At 39.6% G+C, this 21,974-nt stretch overlaps 1 protein-coding gene across 1 annotated transcript; it reads right to left on the bottom strand.

The window, feature by feature from the left end:
• Positions 1-9,211: 9,211 nt before the first annotated feature.
• On the bottom strand, positions 9,212-21,370 carry LOC131248441 (cytochrome P450 704C1-like). Its single transcript, XM_058248723.1, has 6 exons — positions 21,043-21,370; positions 13,936-14,151; positions 13,583-13,862; positions 12,826-13,175; positions 11,429-11,632; positions 9,212-9,600 (listed from the first exon to the last, which is right to left on the bottom strand). The coding sequence occupies exons 1-6, from the start codon at positions 21,334-21,336 to the stop codon at positions 9,421-9,423; spliced, it is 1,524 nt and encodes a 507-aa protein (XP_058104706.1). The 5' UTR covers positions 21,337-21,370; the 3' UTR covers positions 9,212-9,420.
• Between the last annotated feature and the right edge of the window lie 604 nt (positions 21,371-21,974).

Here is a 21,974-nt window from a genome sequence, read left to right as displayed (position 1 = left end):
CCAGCCGTCCTGTACTAATGATGAATGTGACATGCTACAACTCAAATTTTCAAAAGAAGTCACAGCTTGCATCTGGATGCAAGGGCTCAGTTGTGAGCCGCTCAATGAGTGTGTGGACCCCTCCGTGATGTCGTTGTAAAATCCGCCTAATATCAGGCAGACACAAAAATTCAAGTAAGCAGTGCCACAAAAAAGAGGGATGGCGTGCTTGCCATTGAAACTGAGTAGTGACCCCTCAACTACCGATGTCTCCTATGGGTCCACCATGGTCGACATGTTTTATCTATGCCATCCATCTATTTTTTTCAGCTAAATTTATAGTATGAGCCTAAAAACGAGGCAGATCTAATTCTTAATTAACTAGACCACATTACAGGAAACAGTGGTGATTGAACTTCCACAATTAAAAACTCCCTAGGGTACACTATAATATTTAATTGTCATCCAACCTGTTGATTAGGTCATGTACGCATGGTTTGCATATGAAATGGTTGGATAGGATTCTTGTGGCCCATGATGATTCATTGAAATAAAGCTTAAATGAGGTAGATGAGGGGCACGAAACAGCAGTCACGCCAATTAAATTATCCCAGCCGTCCTGTACTAATGATGAATGTGACATGCTACAACTCAAATTTTCAAAAGAAGTCACAGCTTGCATCTGGATGCAAGGGCTCAGTTGTGAGCCGCTCAATGAGTGTGTGGACCCCTCTGTGATGTCGTTGTAAAATCCGCCTAATATCAGGCAGACACAAAAATTCAAGTAAGCAGTGCCATAAAAAAGTGGGATGGCGTGCCTGCCATTGAAACTGAGTAGTGACCCCTCAACTACCGACGTCTCCTATGGGTCCACCATGGTGGACATGTTTTATCTATGCCTTCCATCTATTTTTTCCAGTTAAATTTATAGTATGAGCCTAAAAATGAGGCAGATCTAATTCTTAATTAACTAGACCACATTACAGGAAACCGTGGTGATTGAATATCCACAATTAAAAACTCCCTAGGGTACACTATAATATTTAATTGTCTTCCAACCTGTTGATTAGGTCATGTACGCATGGTTTGCATATGAAATGGTTGGATAGGATTCTTGTGGCCCATGCTGATTCATTGAAATAAAGCTTAAATGAGGTAGATGAGGGGCACGAAACAGCAGTCACGCCAAGTAAATTATCCCAGCCGTCCTGTACTAATGATGAATGTGACATGCTACAACTCAAATTTTCAAAAGAAGTCACAGCTTGCATCTGGATGCAAGGGCTCAGTTGTGAGCCGCTCAATGAGTGTGTCAACCCCTCTGTGATGTCGTTGTAAAATCCGCATAATATCAGGCAGACACAAAAATTCAAGTAAGCAGTGCCACAAAAAAGTGGGATGGCGTGCCTGCCATTGAAACAGAGTAGTGACCCCTCAACTACCGACGTCTCCTATGGGTCCACCACGGTGGACATGTTTTATCTATGCCATCCATCTATTTTTTCCAGCTCAATTTATAGTTTGAGCCTAAAAATGAGGTTGATCTAATTCCTAATTAACTAGACCACATTACAGGAAACAGTGGTGATTGAACATCCACAATTAAAAACTCCCTAGGGTACACTATAATATTTAATTGTCATCCAACCTGTTGATTAGGTCATGTACGCATGGTTTGCATATGAAATGGTTGGATAGGATTCTTGTGGCCCATGATGATTCATTGAAATAAAGCTTAAATGAGGTAGATGAGGGGCACGAAACAGCAGTCACGCCAATTAAATTACCCCAGCCGTCCTGTACTAATGATGAATGTGACATGCTACAACTCAAATTTTCAAAAGAAGTCACAGCTTGCATCTGGATGCAAGGGCTCAGTTGTGAGCCGCTCAATGAGTGTGTGGACCCCTCCGTGATGTCGTTGTAAAATCCGCCTAATATCAGGCAGACACAAAAATTCAAGTAAGCAGTGCCATAAAAAAGAGGGATTGCGTGCTTGACATTGAAACTGAGTAGTGACCCCTCAACTACCGACGTCTCCTATGGGTCCACAATGGTGGACAGGTTTTATCTATGCCATCCATCTATTTTTCCCAGCTAAATTTATAGTATGAGCCTAAAAATGAGGCAGATCTAATTCTTAATTAACTAGACCACATTACAGGAAACAGTGGTGATTGAACATCCACAATTAAAAACTCCCTAGGGTACACTATAATATTTAATTGTCATCCAACCTGTTGATTAGGTCATGTACGCATGGTTTGCATATGAAATGGTTGGATAGGATTCTTGTGGCCCATGATGATTCATTGAAATAAAGCTTAAATGAGGTAGATGAGGGGCACGAAACAGCAGTCACGCCAATTAAATTATCCCAGCCGTCCTGTACTAATGATGAATGTGACATGCTACAACTCAAATTTTCAAAAGAAGTCACAGCTTGCATCTGGATGCAAGGGCTCAGTTGTGAGCCGCTCAATGAGTGTGTGGACCCCTCCGTGATGTCGTTGTAAAATCCGCCTAATATCAGGCAGACACAAAAATTCAAGTAAGCAGTGCCACAAAAAAGTGGGATGGCGTGCCTGCCATTGAAACTGAGTAGTGACCCCTCAACTACCGACGTCTCCTATGGGTCCACCATGGTGGACATGTTTTATCTATGCCATCCATCTATTTTTTCCAGCTCAATTTATAGTATGAGCCTAAAAATGAGGCAGATCTAATTCTTAATTAACTAGACCACATTACAGGAAACAGTGGTGATTGAACATCCACAATTAAAAACTCCCTAGGGTACACTATAATATTTAATTGTCATCCAACCTGTTGATTAGGTCACACAGATCTGGATGAAGAGAAAACACAAATATCATCTTGACCCAAAATTTTTGTGGACCTTAGTAAGTTTTTTATGGTGGCTGTTCAATCACCATTGTTTACTGTGGTGTGGTCCACCTAAGATTTGGATCTGGCTGATTTTTGAACTAACCGCCCAAAATGAGCTGGAAAATTTTATGAATAGGACGGGTAAAACACATACATCATTGTGGGGCCATAGCACCCATCAGTACCGACCTCAGTGCTGGAGGGTCACTACGGAATCCAAGTCTCATTGAAATCTTTTTGGGGCCATTGAAGTCTTTGATCAGGATAATGTTTGTTTTTACCCCTTATGAATGGTCAGGATGACATATAATCATCATTGCAGGTTGCAGGATGGCTTTAGTGGTGAGCATCCTCCTTTCCACTGTTTCCTTTGGTGTGGCCCATTTGAGTCTCTTTTCTGCCTAATTTTTTTTAGTTCAGGCCCTAAACAATCTAGCACAAGTGATGGAGAGCGTAGATGTCATATAAACATTATGTTGGTCCCACCTAGCTTTCATGTCGGGGAAAATGTGTATAAGATTGACACCTTGATCAGATTCCTGCCTTGTAGCCTCGTATGTATGGAAATATAAAATTAGATCGGCCGGTCCAACCTCAGGTAATACACACCATAGAGTAGAGTTGGGACGAGGACGGCAGCCATTGGTTGTGTTGGACCATCTCCCTCTCTTTCTCCTTGCTGAAATAAAAAGCTTATTCAATTAGGTTTGTGTTACATGCTCTCTGCTATGGTCTATAAAAAGGAGTATAGATAAAAAGAGATTCCATTATTTTGTAGGATATTTATTAATGTGAGAGAATAGTAGAAGAGAGATAAGCCCTGTATTTTATACATATATTTTCTGTCATTACGATGATTAGCTTGATGTTTACTTATATGCCAAGGGCCAACCTTATCACAATTTGGATGGTCTACATGTATGATACATTGGCCTATAAAAAGGTGTGTCATGTCACACTCGCCAAATTTGGATCTGTCGGTCCACATTGTGGGGGTCCATTGTCAATCTGTTACCACCCGAGACCAGACAATCTTGGAACTGTAAAATCTAATGGTTTATGAAAATGAATATCAACTGTCCAAATTCAACAAAATGGTTTTTGTTGATTTTCTAATGAAGTTTCATATCTAAGTGGGTCCAACAACAGTTCGAACGGCCAAGAATGACGCATGTGCATATTAACACATGCACTATAGTTATACGTATGCGTGGATGACCATACTCTCTAGAAGTACTAAAGTAGTTAGTATCAATGAAGGAAAGGAATAAAGTAGTTATTATCAATGAAGCTACCTATTGAAGAAAAAATATATCTTATTCTTACTTAACTTTCAAAATTAGTGTTGTGGAGACTCCGCCTCAGCTGTAGAATATACGAAACCTAGTGTGATGTGTGCATGCGATCAGCTCCATCCATCGTCTACACACTCACTTATATTTTCATTCGAGCTCAAAAATCAGGCCGATCTAACACTCAAGTGAAGTCTTGGGTTCGATATCCATAGGTGGTGAAATCCTACTATGGCGTGCGTGGGTGTGTGTGTGTCGGGGTCATGTGTAAAAAAAATAAAAAAGAAAAAAAAGTGAGGGAACCCATGTAAACCAGTGCCTAAAACCTCTAGAATGACTAGGCGTGGCCCACCAGAGTTTTGAGAATGGGCTAATTTCTGGGATATCAATTCATCTTGGTAGGGTGGATCTTATAAAATGGATTGGATCGCATACAGAAAACATGTAAGCCCCACACACAATTTGAAAAGTTTTAATGGTGAGCATCCATATCCCAACTGTTCCTTGATCTGTGACCCACCTCCTTTGGATGAACCTGATTTTGGTATGCATTATGTACTTGAAGGGTGCAGCTTATAAACAGAATGGATGCGAGCCCTCCATCACGTGTGGGGCACACACCGAATTGTAGAATAGCTTATAACATGACAGATGTAGGGGACTGGGCCTCAATTAACGGAAAACCCACTCTTACTAAATTTTATACATGAGGAAGACAGAATCTTTGTGAGTTCCTTATACGTGAATATGAGCTGCCTTATAACAGCAGGAGGGGGTGGAATATGTGCTAGAGATACATGCACACAGCACACTTAGGGAGAGTGACGCAAGGATGGTCGTGACAAGGTCACACCGAATCTGCAGAGCTTATATGGGCTCCTCACAGAGCATCCTCGAATCTAGAGAGATAAAAAATAGAAATAAATTCTAATAAAATTCAAAATAAACTAGATGATAATAAAAAATGAGTTTACAATCCCTCAAATATTTATATGAAGTTTCAAATCAAACTCCAACTCAAACTCTCTAAAATTGGGAATTACTATAAATAGTAAACTTACTATTTATACATGGGTCATGATTTCGACTAGAATTCATGGTTTTTGGTCAAAAATAGTAAGTGTCCAATTTGGCTTAATCATGTTATTCTCCTAATTTTTCTAAGCACTTTTCATATTGGACACAACTCCTAAAACTTAATGGATCAAAAGTTACAATTAACTAAAACTTACTATAAATAGTGAAAATGGAAATCAAAGGGATTGTTTTTTTTTTTAAACCATCGATCTGATGGGATCTCACAAATTCAGTGTGGGCAACCCAACATAAAGGGGTTGGTTGGCTAAAGTAGCTTCTCCTACCCCAAAATCATATACAGTACGTCAAATAACTTATTCTAGTTTGTGAGAAATGCCAGTTTTAAGGTTCTGATAGTCCGGATCACTTCCACCTCCAATCAAGCCTTTTATTGTCCATCTTGGCCATGATATTATCTGTGACCTGCTCTACATCAGGGAGTTTGGATCTAATTTACTTTAGATAAGCTACTTATGCCATACCTAGCTTATCTTGGTAGATAAGTATGTTTGGTAAATAATATATTTATTATCTAAAAAGTAGAAAAGTATGTTTGGTTTCAACATCATAAGTAATTTTTCTAAAGTCCGTTTGGTTCCCATCAAAATCATCGTCCATCATGTGGGGCCAACCTTTGATGTGAATCATTCATTGTATGGGCCACACCTTTGATGTAGCCATCCATCACTAGGGCCCACCTTGGTTGTGGGCCATTCATCATTAGGGGCTGACTTTTAATGTGCACAGTTCGTTAGGTAGGGCCCAACTTTGATGTTAGTCATTCATTACGTGGGGCTTACCATCAATGTTATTGTCCATCATATGGGCCCATTTCAATATCCACCGCCCATCATGTGGGGTCCACCTTTGATGTGGACAGTCCATCAGGTGGGGCCACCTCCGAAGTGACCCGTACATCATGCAGGACCTACCTTGGACACCACTCATCATTAGGTTGACCTTTGATGTGGATAGTTCATCATGTGGGGCCCACCTTGATATGGATCATCCATCATGTGGGACCCACCATTATTAATTGTCCATGATGTGGAGCCCATCTTTGATGTGGGTTGCCCATCATGCGGGGCTCACCTTGGATGTGGGCCATCATCATTAGAGGCGTATATTTAACGTGGATCATCCATCATGTGGGGCCACCCGATATGGGTCATCGTCATATGGGGCCCACTAGATCATCTACCCATTTATTGGATGATTTTCCAATCTCGTGGAACTAGAAGAGGTTCATGGCTACAGAGAGCATATTCCTTTAAATAATTTTTTAAGTTGTTGTGACAATAATGAAAATAAAAGATATAAGTTACATTTGAAAGTTGAAAAGCAATAAAAAAACAGTAACTTATAAAAATAAATTACTTTTTTAACAGACTATTTATTTAAATTTCATAACCAAATTAGCTTATTTAAGAAAAATAATTTATTAACTTATGTAAGTTAAAAAGGCTACTTATTTGGTAGTATCCAAATAGGCCCTTATGGTCGTTTGGCACCATGGATTTGGGGGGGATTTGAGGGGGTTTTAAATCTCTTGGTTGTTTGGCACCATAAAGCAACGGGCAAGTTTAGATTACCTTTCTAAGAGTTGCATGTACAACATGTGTGTCACTAGACTATTAATTTATTGGACACATGGCTCACTAATGATATCCCAAAATAATCAGATTATCAATTGCATCAATATAATTACTTTAATAAGATGATCAATGCCTTCCAAACATTGCCCATGTAAATCAATGGTTAAAAATCGTTGGTTAGCCACTTAGATGTGATCTTGTGCATGTGACCCATTTGGGACTTAGAATTTCATCATTTTCGGGCCAAGTATATATTCCAGCAGGCTTATTACAACTATCGTGTCAAACAATAGATACGTTCACTAATTAGAGATATTAAAGTTGATTTAGTAATTAAATTCAAACCCCTGTAAATATACTATGCATAGCTACTTTTGGATTAAAGTTGATTTTAAATTTAGGCTGCCAAACACAATAAGAGGATTTCTAATCCAGGGGGTTCCAAATCCAAAGGGTTTCAAATCTAGGGGGTTCTAAAATCCATGGATTTTATAGTTCTCTGAGGTTCTTTAAGGGCTGATTGGCACCATGGATTTGGGGGGATTTAAGGGGATTTCAAATCCAGGGGTTTCAAATCCCCTCAAAGAGGGAATTTCAAATCCATTCTGAAAGCTTGGATTACATCTAAAATCCTTCCAAGAGTTGAGTTGCATGTGTAACATGTGTGTCGCTAGGCTATTACTCTATTGGGCACAAGGCCCACTAACGATATCCCAAAACTATTAGATTATCAATTGCATCACTATAATTGCTTTAATATGATGATTAGCGCCGTCCAAACATTTTTCATGTAAATCAATACTTAAAAAATTGTTGGTTACTCATTCAAACATGATATTGTGCTTGTGGCCCATCTGAGACTTGAAATTTCATCATTTTCGGGCAAAGCATATATTTTAGTGGGCTTATTACAACCCTTGTGTCAAACATTACATGCATTCACTAATTGAAGATATTAAAGTTGATTTAATAATTAAATTCAAACCTCTGTAAATATTGTTGGGGGACTGCGGAAGATCACATAGGTGAATTAAAATAAGCAATCCAATTACACCAAGAAAACACAAAGATAACACAACGATTTTAATGTGAAAAAATCCTTGCGAGAAAAAACTACAGCACAAAGCGACAGATGGAACTATGAAAGCAGAAATTAAGAAGAGAAAGAGATTACCCGATTCGAACAATCTTGAATCTCACCCTTGCTACACCCTTCGAAATCCTTGGACGAATTAAAAACCTTAGAAATGCCTCCCAATCCCGTTTACACCCATATTTATAAGCTATGGAAGAATCACAAACAAAATTGGACATCGAAACTAATCCTCCGATGGCATCGAAGCCACATCAATGACATTAAAATAATATATCAACTGTCCAGAGACAAAACATGATTTTTCAAAAATTCTCGATTGCATCAAGACATGTTCGATGGCATCGAAAGTGCCATCAAACAAACTCTGATGGCATCGAAAGAATGCCATGATAGTCCAGTGACCAACTGGAGAAAAACAAGAAAATCTTAATGGAATCAAGCACTGTTCGATGCCATCGAAGGTGACATCGAACAGTTTGTCGATGACATCAACGGACTCTGTATCTAACTAGATTTAAGATATCAAATACAACAATCATGACAGACCCATCCATATTTAATTTGATCTAGCCTTAGGAGGGTCTGACCCATTTTAACAGCGAAAAGGACTTTGTTCTAGGGAGTCTAGGGGCGATTTGCAGGACCTGGCACATGCATGGCCCAATCAATACGGGTCGGGCTTGGCCTCAAGTCATTTTAGCCTGATCAACACAACCCAGGCTTGATGTGACTTATAAATCTGCAAATATGTCCTTCTAATCCTCGGATAGGCAACCATTTATCTTGAATGTGGAACATTGGTTTCATTCTTCTAAAATGTTTATTTCTTCGTGCCTGCGTGGTCCACTCGATAAGTGGATTGATTAGGAAAATTAAAGGGGAAATAGTCTTAATCAAATTTTGGGTTGGGTTCGATCAGGTCGAGCCTTGCCAAACAATTTTTTAAAGTTGGGCTTTGGCTGGGCTGGGTCAGATCGAGCGGGCCGGCCTGGGCCCAACCAATTTTTTTCAAGTCAGGTTTGGGCCTAAAGTGTCAGTAACTTGGTCCAGCCCAAACCTGACCCATTGTCACCACCAAATGTATACCAGGCATAGTGTCTAATAGTGTATATCAAGCATCATTCATGGCCAAAGTATAAATAGCTCCCAATATTCTCTGTTACCTGATTCTTATGAGTGTAAAAGACATATGGGACTGTAACTGGCATCATGGTGGGGCCCATAGAGTTTCGACAATGAAATAAGGTTGAGTTTTGGTGGAGAGCTACCACAAAAAATCTATATAAAAAAGAAGAAGATATTTTTGCATAAAATGAAACAGTAAACTGTGTTTATTACTGAACCTTTTACATACCTTCTGCTTAACATTGATAAAATCTAGACTACCATGAAATTCGACGTTTTACCCATACATATAATCTACTAAAGCGGCCCATTTAGTATCCAGAAGATGGAAGACTCTGGCCATCCTACTATCTCTGCATGAGGGCCATCATGCGTGATAGGCTCGAACGTAAAGGCCTTGGTCGATGTGGAGAGTTAGCATGGTTCTGTATTTGACAACCTTCTTCTCGTCATTGAGCTTGAACCTGAAGAAACGGAGCAGGACTGCTGCGAAGATCTTCATCTGTCTATACGCGAATTCCTTCCCCAAACAAATGCGGGGTCCTGCCTGTTTATCAGTCAAAGAAGATGTGGGTTGTGTTACATGATGGTCAATGCAAAAGAAATGATGTGTCGTTTCAGCCACCTGAGGACTTGGGCTCTGATGATGGTTAGAAACAAAATATTGGTTGGGAAGAACGGCTACTGTCGTGGGTTTGCTACTCATAAATATAGTATCGATCGATTCACCTGGTTTGCATCCAACCTATTGATTAGATCACAAAGACAACTGAAGGGAAAATACAAATATCAGCTTGATCCAAAACTTACGTTGGCCCAAAGAATATTTTAATTGTGGGCTTTCCAGTAATCTTTCTTGTGACATGGTCCACTTGATATTTGAATTTGACTCATTTTTTGCATCATGCCATACATTCAGCTGGCAAGATAGATGGACGGCTTGGATTAAACACATACATTATTGTTGGGCCGACTAGCACCTACCACCTGTTAGGCAGATGATATTGGTCACAGAATGTGGATCACAGCCTACGACAACGTCCCAACCAATATAGGGTCAACTGAAGGTGGGCCCAGCTTGACATGTATGTAAAATCCACTCTAACCATAATGGGTCAAGATGATAATTTAGGGATATTGATTCAATGTCAGCCACATCTATAACTCTAGGAAGCCACATGAGTGAAAATCGTGCAGGGAAACCCACTATCAAAATCATTTCACTTGGTGTGATCCACATACGTGAGGTATGGGTCTAATGTTTGGTCTCCATGCTTTAACCTCTACAAGGCAATTAATCGATGAAATTGATTTCACATAAACATTATTGTGGGCCCCGTAAAAATTCAAAGGTAGGCTTCTCCTCAGCTACTGTTTTCTGTTTTGTGGCCCAGTAAATCATAAATCAGACATATTTTTTACACCCTACGGTTCAATTGATATCACAGACTGAATCGTCAGAGTGGATCACAGGAACACATCATGACAAGGCTCACTTATTGCACACTTGTTTAAGTTGGCATGACCCATGGTAATTTAGTGCGCAGAAGGTTTCCTGCGGTATAGTGCGCAGGAGACCCCCCACACACACACACACACTATATATATATATATATATATATATATATATATAGACACACACACTATTCAGATTTTGCACTCACACCATGGGAGATGAGTTCAGAAAAAGTTCTCACGAATCCTCATAAACTTGTAGTGTTTCTCTCCCGTGTGTATAATCAATCGGTTAGGAATTAGGATTATCTAATTCTTATGGTTATTGGGCTGTTCCCCATCTTCATTTGGGGGATTGGATGCGCCAACCATCGTCCATTGCTAGTTGTGGACATGGCCCACCCCTGCAAGGTGATGCAATAGTCCTTAACTCCCAAAAAAGCGTGCCGTGTGTATACTAGCGATAGTTCAAAAACTCAAAAACTCAACTCAATGTCCAGTCAGATCGGGTTGACTTGAAGACTGGATAATCTTTACATGACTCAATATTTTATAGTTACAGTAAAATATTTATAGTGGTAAAAATCTGTAGATATATAAAATAAAATAAAAGAAACAAAGACAAATTCACATTCACTTCACTGATTAAGGGTGTTGGTTCTCATACAAGCATCAACTATTTCAGAAACTCAGCTGACTCACACCTAAGAGTGAGTTTCTCATCGACTCGCCGAGTCAAATTGACTCGGACGAGTTCCAAATTCGAGTCGAGTCAGTGAGTTTTAGAACCATGATGGTAGAAACGTGCAACGTGCCTCTCTCGTTAAACTCGTGAACCTTGCTAATAGACCTCTTAAACTAAACACAGTGACAAAAGAGGCCTAAAAGAATTTAGGAACATGAGTTCATGTGCTACTAACCTGGAAAGCTGTGAATTTGAAAGAGCTTTCGGGCTGGAAAATACCATCATCGTCGATCCATCTTTCTGGCCGGAAAACCTCTGCATCCTCACTCCATATGAACTTCATCCTGCCCATGGCATAAGGCACGTATGCAACCAAGTCTCCCCTTTTAATGTCGAATCCGTCCGGTAAGGTGTCATCTGATAGACAGAACTTCCCATCCTACAAAGGGAATGTTACAAAATCGATATCATCAACTATTCATTGGCGTGGCTACTCGTGAATCCTCACACATGCCAATGTGAGACGCATGTGCTTGATCTGGGTTGTCCATCAGGTGTGTGTTACTGCGCATGTGTCTTGGCTTGAAAATCATGCTAATCCTCAAGGATGGACGTGACGAGGTTGAGCATCATATTCCTCAGGGAATGATTGCTCCGAATCCATGGAGCTTATCGGGACTCCTTATGGAGATTCCTCGAATATACGAGGGAAAAAAATAGAAAATAATTTCTAATAATTTCAAAATAAATTGATTGATAATAAAAACAAGAATTAGTGATATCAAATCTAGGAAGAAGCTTCGGAATCAAACTACAACTGAAACTCTTTAAAATGATGACTTACTATAAATAGTAAACTTACTATCTATGGATGGTCATGATTTCTACTAGACTTTATGGGTTTTTTGCCAAAAATAGTAAGTGTGCAATTTGGCCTTATTCCCCTAATTTTTCTAAGCACTTTTCATGTTGGGCACGATTCCTAAAACTCAATGGATCAAAAGTTATGATCGAGGTAAAACTTACTATGAATAGTAAAAAATGGAAATAAAATTGATTTGACTGTTGATATGATGGAATCTTGCAAATTCGGTATGGGCAACATGTTGTAGTGGGCTTGGTTGGCTAAAGTAGCTTCTCCTACCCCAAAATCATATGTGGTACGTCGAATAACTCATGCCAGTTTGTGAGATATGCATGTTTTAAGGTTTTGACTGTCCGGATCACTTTCGCCTCCGATTGGGCTTCCTCTGGTCCAGCATAGTTGCCATTGAAATGAAATTCTCCAATTTCAAAAAAAAAAAAAAAAAAACCATCCGTGACCCACTCTACATCAATCATGGTTTACAAACCCAGTGGGTAAACATGAGAGCCGCCCGGGTGGACTCAGCCAGTCATAGGCTGGTTGGAGAAACCGGATAGCCCTCGACTTGAACCTGGTTTTCTGGGTTAACTCAGGACTCAGTTGAATCAGCCCAATTTCGACAAGTCATCCATATTGAATGTGGTGATTAAATCAGCCTGATTTTGGTCACAACATATACAAGGCGGGACCTGCCTGATGAATGTCCAAGATCTAGCATGTTATGAAAAGCTATGGAATACATCTTAGCAGATTATAGTGAAAGCTACCACTGGAACTGGAGGATAGAGTCTGAGAGTCTCAGTTAGAGCGGCATGGAGATAGTGCATTTTGCCGAGTGCTTCTTCTGTGACCCTTGTGGTGAATTCATCAATGGATACTGTATCTTTTGCCTGTGTTGCTTCTTCCACTTCCCAAGCGATCTTTTCCTGTATGGCAGGGTACTTACAAAGCATGTAAAAGAACCATGAGAGGGTGAGAGCCGTTGTGTCTTTGCCCGCGATTATGAAATTCAGGATTATGTCTCTCAAGTAGCGATCGGTTATGTTTTCAGGGTCCTCATGACTCAGTACTAGAAACCTTGACAAGATGTCTTCCTTCTTCATCTGCCATTTCAAGTGTTCAAAAGAGAATTGAATTATCATAATTCAGAAATGCATAGTGATTTGCATAAATCGAAAGGCGTTTCATAGAAGATGTGCCAATGATGCAAGTATATGTGAAAATGTGGAAGAATATCTTACACCGAGGCATATTTGCTGCTCTTGGGATTTGAACAGAGAATTTCTGCTCTGATATTATGTAAAATCACCACTTTCTCTAAAAGCTGGAGTCGTTAGAGGATGGTGTATCAATGTATATCAAGGGAACTTTAACAAATTTCAAAACAACCAGAGAAAATGGATTTCACTAAGAACCCAATTCCAAGTATTTCCAAGTATCCAAACACAAATTTCCATGTAATTATCGCTATTTCACAGACACCCTAGAAAACTCTTATGAATTTAGCAATTTAACTTACGGAATCTTGTCCTCCAGAAAGTTGCTTCTTCTTACTATTAATCAGCTTATAAACAAATTCGTCGATCACTTTCCTTTTCTTATTAAGCACTGCTTCTGATCCAATATTGAAGCGCTTCTTGAGCTTCCAGAATGGATCAACGTATCGCCTAAATATCAGCTCACTCGAATCATCAAATGCCTCAGCAAATCGACTCGCTTCTTCGCTAGAGCCACATAGACTATTCAATTCAGTGCCAAACCCAACCTCGAATATTGAATCCAGCGTCGATTTCATGAACAAATCCTGCCAGTGGATAGAAATCATGATTGTAGCTGATCCTGTAAGTAGAACTGATACTTGTAATTTTGATACTCACTTGGATATCCATTGTTTGATTGGAGGTTGCGGCATCGAAAACAACATGAGCATGCTTCGCAGCATTGCTTCGAAAGACAAGGCTACTGAAATCCCTCAAGACTTTGGTGGAGAATTCATAGCTGGCTATCTTCCTTTGATGGCGCCATTTTTCGCCATCAACTGCGAAAATCCCATCGCCTAAGAGGCCACTCAGTATATCATAGTGATGTGTTCCCTGATGCAAGAATGAGCTAGTCTCTTAGAAACTCAGTGAGTCAACTCAGAGTTACGGTTGAGTTGGTTGGGTGCAGAATAACTCTCCCTTATCGCACCGATAAGGGAGTGGATTTGGTGGGTGGGACCCCCGACTGTGGGGCTCATAGTGATGTATGTATCTTAAATCCACACCGTCCAACCATTTTCAAAGCTCATTTTAGTGCATGACCTCAAAAATGAAGCATGACCAAGTCTTAGGTGGACCACACCACAGGAAATAGTCATGATTGAATCTCCACCATTAAAAACTTTCTGGATTCCACTAGAATGTTTATTTGCCATCCAACCTGTTGATAAGGTCACAAAGACCTATAGGAAGAGACTACACAAATATCATCTTGATCCAAAGCTTTTATGGCCCAGGAAAAGTTTTTAATGGCCAATTGCTACTATACTGTCTCTTGTACTATGGTATATGTGACATTTGGATCTGCTTCACTTTCTGGATCATGCACTAAAATGAGTTTTCAATAAAGATGGACGGTGTGGATGTAGTCTTATACATCAAGATGGGCCTCACGGTCGGGTCCCACGCATCACGGTGGATCAGGAATCCACCGAAGCCGCGCCCCACAGATAATAAGGTCAAGATCAAAACTGAAAACCCATCTAAACCAACATGGAAGTGCCCAGATGGATCCAAAATCAGAAGCGAAGATCTGACTCACAATCAGTATTCAAACCCCTGAGTCCGACTCGTCCGAGTCAATGAGAACTACTGTCATCAATTTCATTACAGTAATTAGAAGTTTGCCTGAAGGAAAAATTAAAGTCCAACACATCTAATCATAATATAAATACATATATCCCTATTATTTCTCTAATTTAAGTTATCCCTACTAATTTTGTAATACTTTCTTAGAGAGAGAGAGAGGCATGCTCACCTGTGCACCTTTGGGCACATGTCATTGTCCTTTGATCCGAACGGTCCATGGGATGCCGCATCACATGGACCGTTCAGATTAGAGTCCCATGACACGTGTATAAAGGTGCGCACGTGCACAGTTGCGCATGTGAGCATGCCTCATACGTGTACACACACTTAATTATTATAGAGATTACAGTCGATATCTTGTTATAAAAGGCTTGTAATAAGCTTCCTCACTAATCTAAGGGTCCATTTGGCATCTCTTATCTAATCTAGTTAAGAGCTTTTTAAACAAGAGTTATTCTAATAAGACTTTTTGTAGTAGCTCTTATTGCACAATAAGCTTGCTTGTTAAAATCTTTTTTTTTTTCAAATCCCAAAAGAGCTTTTATTTAAAATAATTACATTTGGGAAAACATTCAAATAAGAACTGTTTTCAAGTGTAGGTGTTGTCATTCATGCCTCTCACCTTGGATGTTGGCCGGCTATCATGTTAGACATTGGATGTGTATTACCCAACATGCGGAGCCAACCTTTGACGTAAAACATCCACATGGATCAAACATTCGAAGTGGACCCATCCATCATAAGGGGCCCGCCTTGGATGTGAACCGTTCATCATTAGGGGACAACTTATGGTGTGGATCATCCATTGTGGGGCCTGCCTTGATGTAGGTCATCCATCATGTGAGGCCCACCATCAATATTAATTGTCCTTTATGTGGGGTCACACTGACTTGAGTCATCCATCAAATGGGGCCACACTTAATGTGGGCCATCCATCAGATGGAGCCCACTTGATGTGGGTCGTCCATCATGTAGAGTAACACTTTGATGTGGGCCATCCATCATGTGGGCCCACCTTTAATGTGGGCCATCCATCATGTGGGGCATACCTTCCATGTGGATCATCCATTGTGGTGAACCCCCTCGGATATAGGTTGTCTATTATGCCAGACGTTAAATATGAACCATCCATCGGGTGGGACCCGCTTGAAGTGGATTATCCATCACATTGGCCATACTTTGATGTGGATTATCTGTCACATGAGTCCCACTCTGTCCATTATGTGACCCACCTCAATGTGAATTATTTATCATGTGGGCCCCACCTTCAATATGGGTTGCCTTTGATGTCAACCATCCATCATGTGGGCCACACTTTGATGTGGGTCATCTATCATGTGGGGCCCACCTTTGATGTGAGCCATGCATTATGTTGGCCCACCTTGATATCGACCATTCATCATGTCGGGCCCCACCTTTGATATGAGTCATTCATCATTTGGGCCCACCTTTGATGGCAACTTTCCATCATGTAAGCCCACCTTCAATGCCCACCATTCATCATGTGGGTCCAACCTTTGATGTGAACTGTCCACTAGGTGGGGCCCCACCTTCAATATGGGCCATTCATCATGTGGGCCCTCCTTTGATGTCAACTTTCCATCATGTGGGTCCACCTTCAATGTCTACCATCCATCATTGGGGTCTTACCTTTAATGTGGACCGTCCATCATGTGGGGTCCGCTTGATGTGGATTGTCTATCATGCGAAGCCATGCTTTTATGTGGGCTATCCATCATATGGGGCTTGCCTTTGATGTTAGTTGCCCATTATGTATGCCCACTTTGATATTGATCATTCATATTAAATGAAGGGTTTTTTTTTGTCAGCTTGTTAGTACACCCCACTGTCAATTGATACTTCACTGTTAGCCACTCCCACTACGGATCGATACCAAGATGCAGAAAAAAAAATGAAGGCTAACATATACAGATCAAAAAAAAAATTCATATACAACTTAGTTTCTATAATGAGAAGGGAGGCCAAGTCTATAAATAAGATAGACTTTAGCCATATCTATCCGAGTGAGAAAAATATAACACTATCCATATCTAAGCACACACTTAGATGAGAATTAGGGACAAGGTCAACCATGGGTGTCTACTATGCAAGGATGCGTTAAACCATAATAGCAACTGTTCATATCAAGTCCAACCACTTATAAGTGTGTTACAGATCATTGGATCAGCATGACTCATAGTACATAGCCAATCTAATTTCTAGCCAGTGATTTTTTAGTTGATATCATTGTACATGTAAGAGTTTCACAATCCTAACTTATAGAATTATGACCGTTGATTAGATTCTAGAAAAATTAACACTTAGAGCAGAAAAAGTCAGGCACTTTCTTTCACGTTGGCCACAACATACACAACAAATGGACAAACAAAACAAAACATTTCTAGTCACCAACTTGTTTCGTGCATCATGTAACATTGTGTGGGCCACAACATCCGGAACAACCCTACTTAGGGACAGCTTATTTTTTCTAGCCATTAGTTTGTTTTGTACACTAGGCTACAAAATCTACTCTGTGTGACAAACCTTATGAAGTGGGGGTGGCTAACACTGAAGTGTGAACTTACAGTGGGTGAACTAACAAGCTAACAAAAAAAATAAAAACCTTGTGAAAAGTTAAAATCTGGCACAGGCGTGTTGTTTTGGCAAGAAGAATACTGTTAAAATCTGACTCACCTACTCCACAGGGAAAAATTAAAATCAAGAGAACCTTCAACTCTTTAAGTGACGACTCTCATCTAATGAATTTTATTCATGATGGCTCCTCTAACTCCAGACTCAAAACCCATATTTTTAAAATTCAGAAATTCTACTTAAACTCGACCAGGTCAGCCTGCTTGGCTGGGTTTTCGGCCGAATTGTCTTGTAGACTCTGAAAATACAACTTTGTGCCTGCACTTTGTGAAGTCGGCTTGGAATCGCCATTGACTCAGTCAACTCAAACTGAGTCAAGATGTTTAACCAGCAAAAATTAGAAGCGGATTGCACATGCCACTGAACGTGATCTATGGGTCCTACAGTGATGTACATGTTTTACCCACACTGTCCATCCATTTTGAATTATTATTTTAGGGATGGGTTAAAAAATGAGACAGATCCAAATCTCCATGGGAACACACCAGAAGAAAACAATAGTGATTGTATTGAAAGCCCACCATTAAAAACTTTTTGGGTCCATTGTAATGTTTATATATATATATATATATATATATATATATATATATATATATATATATATATATATATATATAGGGAAAAGGTACTATGCGCTCGACCTCACGAGTCCGTCCCATGAGGTCGAGCTATGTGGGCCCCACCGTGATGCGTTTGGAACATCTACCCCATCAGTCAGATGCACCATTCCATCTTGGGCCTAGGTCTCAAAAATCAAGTCAATCCGTGACTTGTTGGACCACACCACATACAGAAGTGGAGAGGGGCCGTGCACCATTAAAACATTCATAATCATTTTTTGGGCCCATTGAGATGTGGTTTGCAAATCCAACCCATCCATTATGTGTGTCCCACTTGGATGAGGGTTCAAACGAAGTTTCAGACACATGCAAATTTCAGTTGGGCCCCACCAAGTGCTTTTATATGTTTTAACGGTGTCTTCACATGATTTTAGATGGTATGGCCCACCTGAGTTCCGTATACGGCTGATTTTTGGGATATCCCATAATTTAAAGGGGACCCATCAAATGCATGGTGTTGATGGTCGACACGTATCACGGTGGGGCCCACACAGCTCGACCTCACAGGAGCTTATCGTGAGGTTGAGCGCATAGTACCTTTTCCCATATATATATATATATATATATATATATATATATATATATAGAGAGAGAGAGAGAGAGAGAGAGAGAGAGAGAGAGAGAGAGAGTAATGCTCACACACAACTAGTTAGACGATCCAACTAGTTGCGGATTTGAGTGCTAATTAATGGTAATAAATAACGACCACAGGAAAGTTATTTTGAAGAGTAAACAAGTTGTTAGCCTGGGTGGGCCCACCATAGTACTAATGAGAAATCCACTCCAACCATTAGGTGAGTCACACCATGTTAGACCTAGAGACCGGAAATAATCCCCATCCGTAGGTTAGGTGGACCACATAATTGGAATAGTGTACAATGAAAGCTCACCCTCCAACGGTTTCCCTTGGTTTAGCCTAGTTGAATCATATATGGGCTTGATTTTTGGGAGTCAAGACTAATGTTTAATGGTTGGAGTGGATTTCAGATAATCATCATGGTGGGCCCTATAAAGATTAAGGGTGGACGTAACTCTCCAAATTATTTCCCTTGGTATAGCTCACTTGAGTCACAGATCGACTTTCTTTTCTAGATGCATGTAATGATCGGAGTAGATCACACATACATTTCAATATATATCTCATAAAAAATTAAGGTTAAGTGTACATCCGTAATCTGTAAGTTTATCCCTAGGTTACCGTAAAAGTGATACAATTCCAAGAGAAATAACTGTTTAGTTAAAATTAGTTGGGCTATAATCTACTGTTAAGCGTATGATAGATTTTAAAGTATTAAGTGCATATAAAATCTAACCCTTTCAATAGTTTCACCCCAACATGAGGAGCATTCGTTACAATGATTGTTAGTATTTACCTATTAAGTGGTCCACACCATATAAAACAATAAGTATACGTTGGTAAGTGATGACCATACAACTAGATATTAAGGAGTTATGAAAAAAGGTGATTCTTATGATGGTCAACCTATTAGAGGGTTTAGATGTCATATAAACATGAAAGGTTGGAAGTTACTAGTGGTTGGACCTTGATATATAGTCCAAACCGATGGATATGAAACTTCAAAAAAAGGACTCGGATTCCGCAGTGTTGTTTAATACTGAAGTCGGCACTAGAGGTGCTATGTGGCCCTTATAATGCATGTGTTTTGTCCACGCGGTCCATCCATTTTTCCATATCACAGTGGGACATGATCTTAAAAATAAACCAGATCTAGACTCCAAGTGGACCACACCATAAGAAATAGTATTGATTGAATGCTCACCATTGAAAACTTTATAAGGCCCGTTACAATGTATATTTTCCATCCAACTAGGTGATTTGGTCTCACAAACCTGGATGTGAGGAAACACAAACATCGGCTTGATTTTAGAGGATAAATAAAAAAGAGAGTAAGGCCCATCGATCATGGTGATCCTCTTATGCCTTAGATTTGCCTCGTTTGGGTTCATGCCCTAAAATAATATAAAAAAATGGAAGGTGGGCTTGGATAGAATCCAAAGATCATGGTGGGCCCCACATAGCCCTTTCTAGGCTAAAGACTTGTTTCCTTTCCATACGTAAGGGATAAAGCATTAAACAAGTTCTTAAAAAAAAAAAAGCATTAAATGAAGAGAGAGAAAGGAAGAAGAGAAATATTTACAAAGAAAATGGGATGGCCAAAGAAGTTGTACACGTGTTATGTATTCGTATGATGCGCCACATATATTGAAAATCCGGTCCGTTAATTAAGTAGGGTCCTTTATAAGTATGTGAATGATAAAATATTATTTTTTTAATGATAAATAGTATAATATTATCTACAAGAAAGTTAAGCTGTAAGAAATCTATTTCAATAGTTCAAATTCAACTTACATGTGTGGCCCTGGTGGTGATGATTATTTACTAATTTTTAATATATAAAATTTTATTAGTGGGTCCTATTTGATGAGCAGATTGGATTTATGACATATAATTTTCATCATACTTATGTAAGACTTAATGTCACATATCCTCACATGTGGTACATTATATATGGATAAAAATAATAATTTTTTTACATTTAATGCACAACTAGTTGGACCAATTTAAATTGTCCAACTAGTTGTGTGTGAGCATTTCTCATATATATATATATATATATATATATATATATATATATATATATATAAAGTTATTACATTGATTACAAAACTACATTATCAATTTATTTATCAAGTCGAAGTCACGACTTTTTGAACCACGATCAAACCCAAGTAGTCTCAGATGACTCACCGGGTTAATTCGGTGAGTTCTCAAACAAAACTACTCTTCATGCAAACTCCCAATTCCAAATAAGAATGAGATGGATGCTAAGATTTTCTTTACCTTGGCATAGTTGCTGAAGTTGGTTTTGAGTATGTATTCGACGTTGGTGGGGTCGGTGGTGTAGATCTCGCTGTGGCCGATGGCTATGACCCTGAAGCTTTTATACCTGTGAGCAAGGTCTGTCAGGTAATGGTGCAGCCTCCCAAAATTATATAACTGATGGAATACACTGCTGGATATGGGATAGTAACGCTTCTTCTTGCTTTCTGTAAACGATCCAAGGAAGAATCCTTTAAAGAGTGGGAGAGATAGTAGTAGAATTATAAGAAGGGAGATGAAAGCATAGAACTCCATGAGAAGGCTTTGGGGAGTGATAAAGAAGAAGAAGAAGAAGAGGAGGAGATCTTGTAACAGTAGCAGTCACCCTCGCAAGAGGAATTATATAGTCGAAGTTCATATCTAAAATTGAAACTTTAAAAGGGAACGGATTGGGTGCGGCCTTCACGGGAGCCCACCTTGATGTATGTGTCCTATATCCATGCCGTCCACCAATTTTTGAAAGCTCAATTTAGGAATGAGCCCAAAAGTGAAATAGATACAAATCTGATGTGGACCACACTACAAAAAACGGTGGTGATTGAACGCCACCATTAAAAACTTCCTGGCGCTATCATAATATTTATTTTGCATCCTACCTGTTGATAGGGTAAAACAGACCTGGACGAAGGGGGCAAATAAATATCAGATTGATACAAAACTTCCTTGGCCCACAAGTAGTTTTTAATGGTTCATCACACTGTTTCCTGTAGTGTGGTCCACATGATATTTGGATTTACCTCAGTTTTGGTCTCATACCTAAAATAATCTGAAAAAACGGATGGACCGCATGGATACACATACATGAAGGTGGGCCCCACAACAAGGGCACACCGTATTTGGTGAGTGTAGCCTGCACCTAATCCACTCTCCTTATCTACACTTTTGGGCTCATG

The sequence above is a fragment of the Magnolia sinica genome, chromosome 6 (assembly GCF_029962835.1).
Source record: "Magnolia sinica isolate HGM2019 chromosome 6, MsV1, whole genome shotgun sequence".
Classification (NCBI taxonomy): domain Eukaryota; kingdom Viridiplantae; phylum Streptophyta; class Magnoliopsida; order Magnoliales; family Magnoliaceae; genus Magnolia; species Magnolia sinica.
The sequence above is the reverse complement of the archived record's forward strand: the minus strand, read 5'-3'. Positions and strand labels throughout refer to the sequence as shown.

Excerpts from the sequence above, each read along its gene's own strand:
- LOC131248441 (XM_058248723.1), bottom strand. The coding sequence starts at position 21,336 with ATGGAGTTCTATGCTTTCATCTCCCTTCTTATAATTCTACTACTATCT. Across the intron at positions 13,863-13,935 it reads ATCAAACAATGGATATCCAA|GATTTGTTCATGAAATCGAC; the intron begins GTGAGTATCAAA and ends ATCCACTGGCAG. Across the intron at positions 13,176-13,582 it reads GCAACTTTCTGGAGGACAAG|ACTTGAAATGGCAGATGAAG; the intron begins ATTCCGTAAGTT and ends TCTCTTTTGAAC.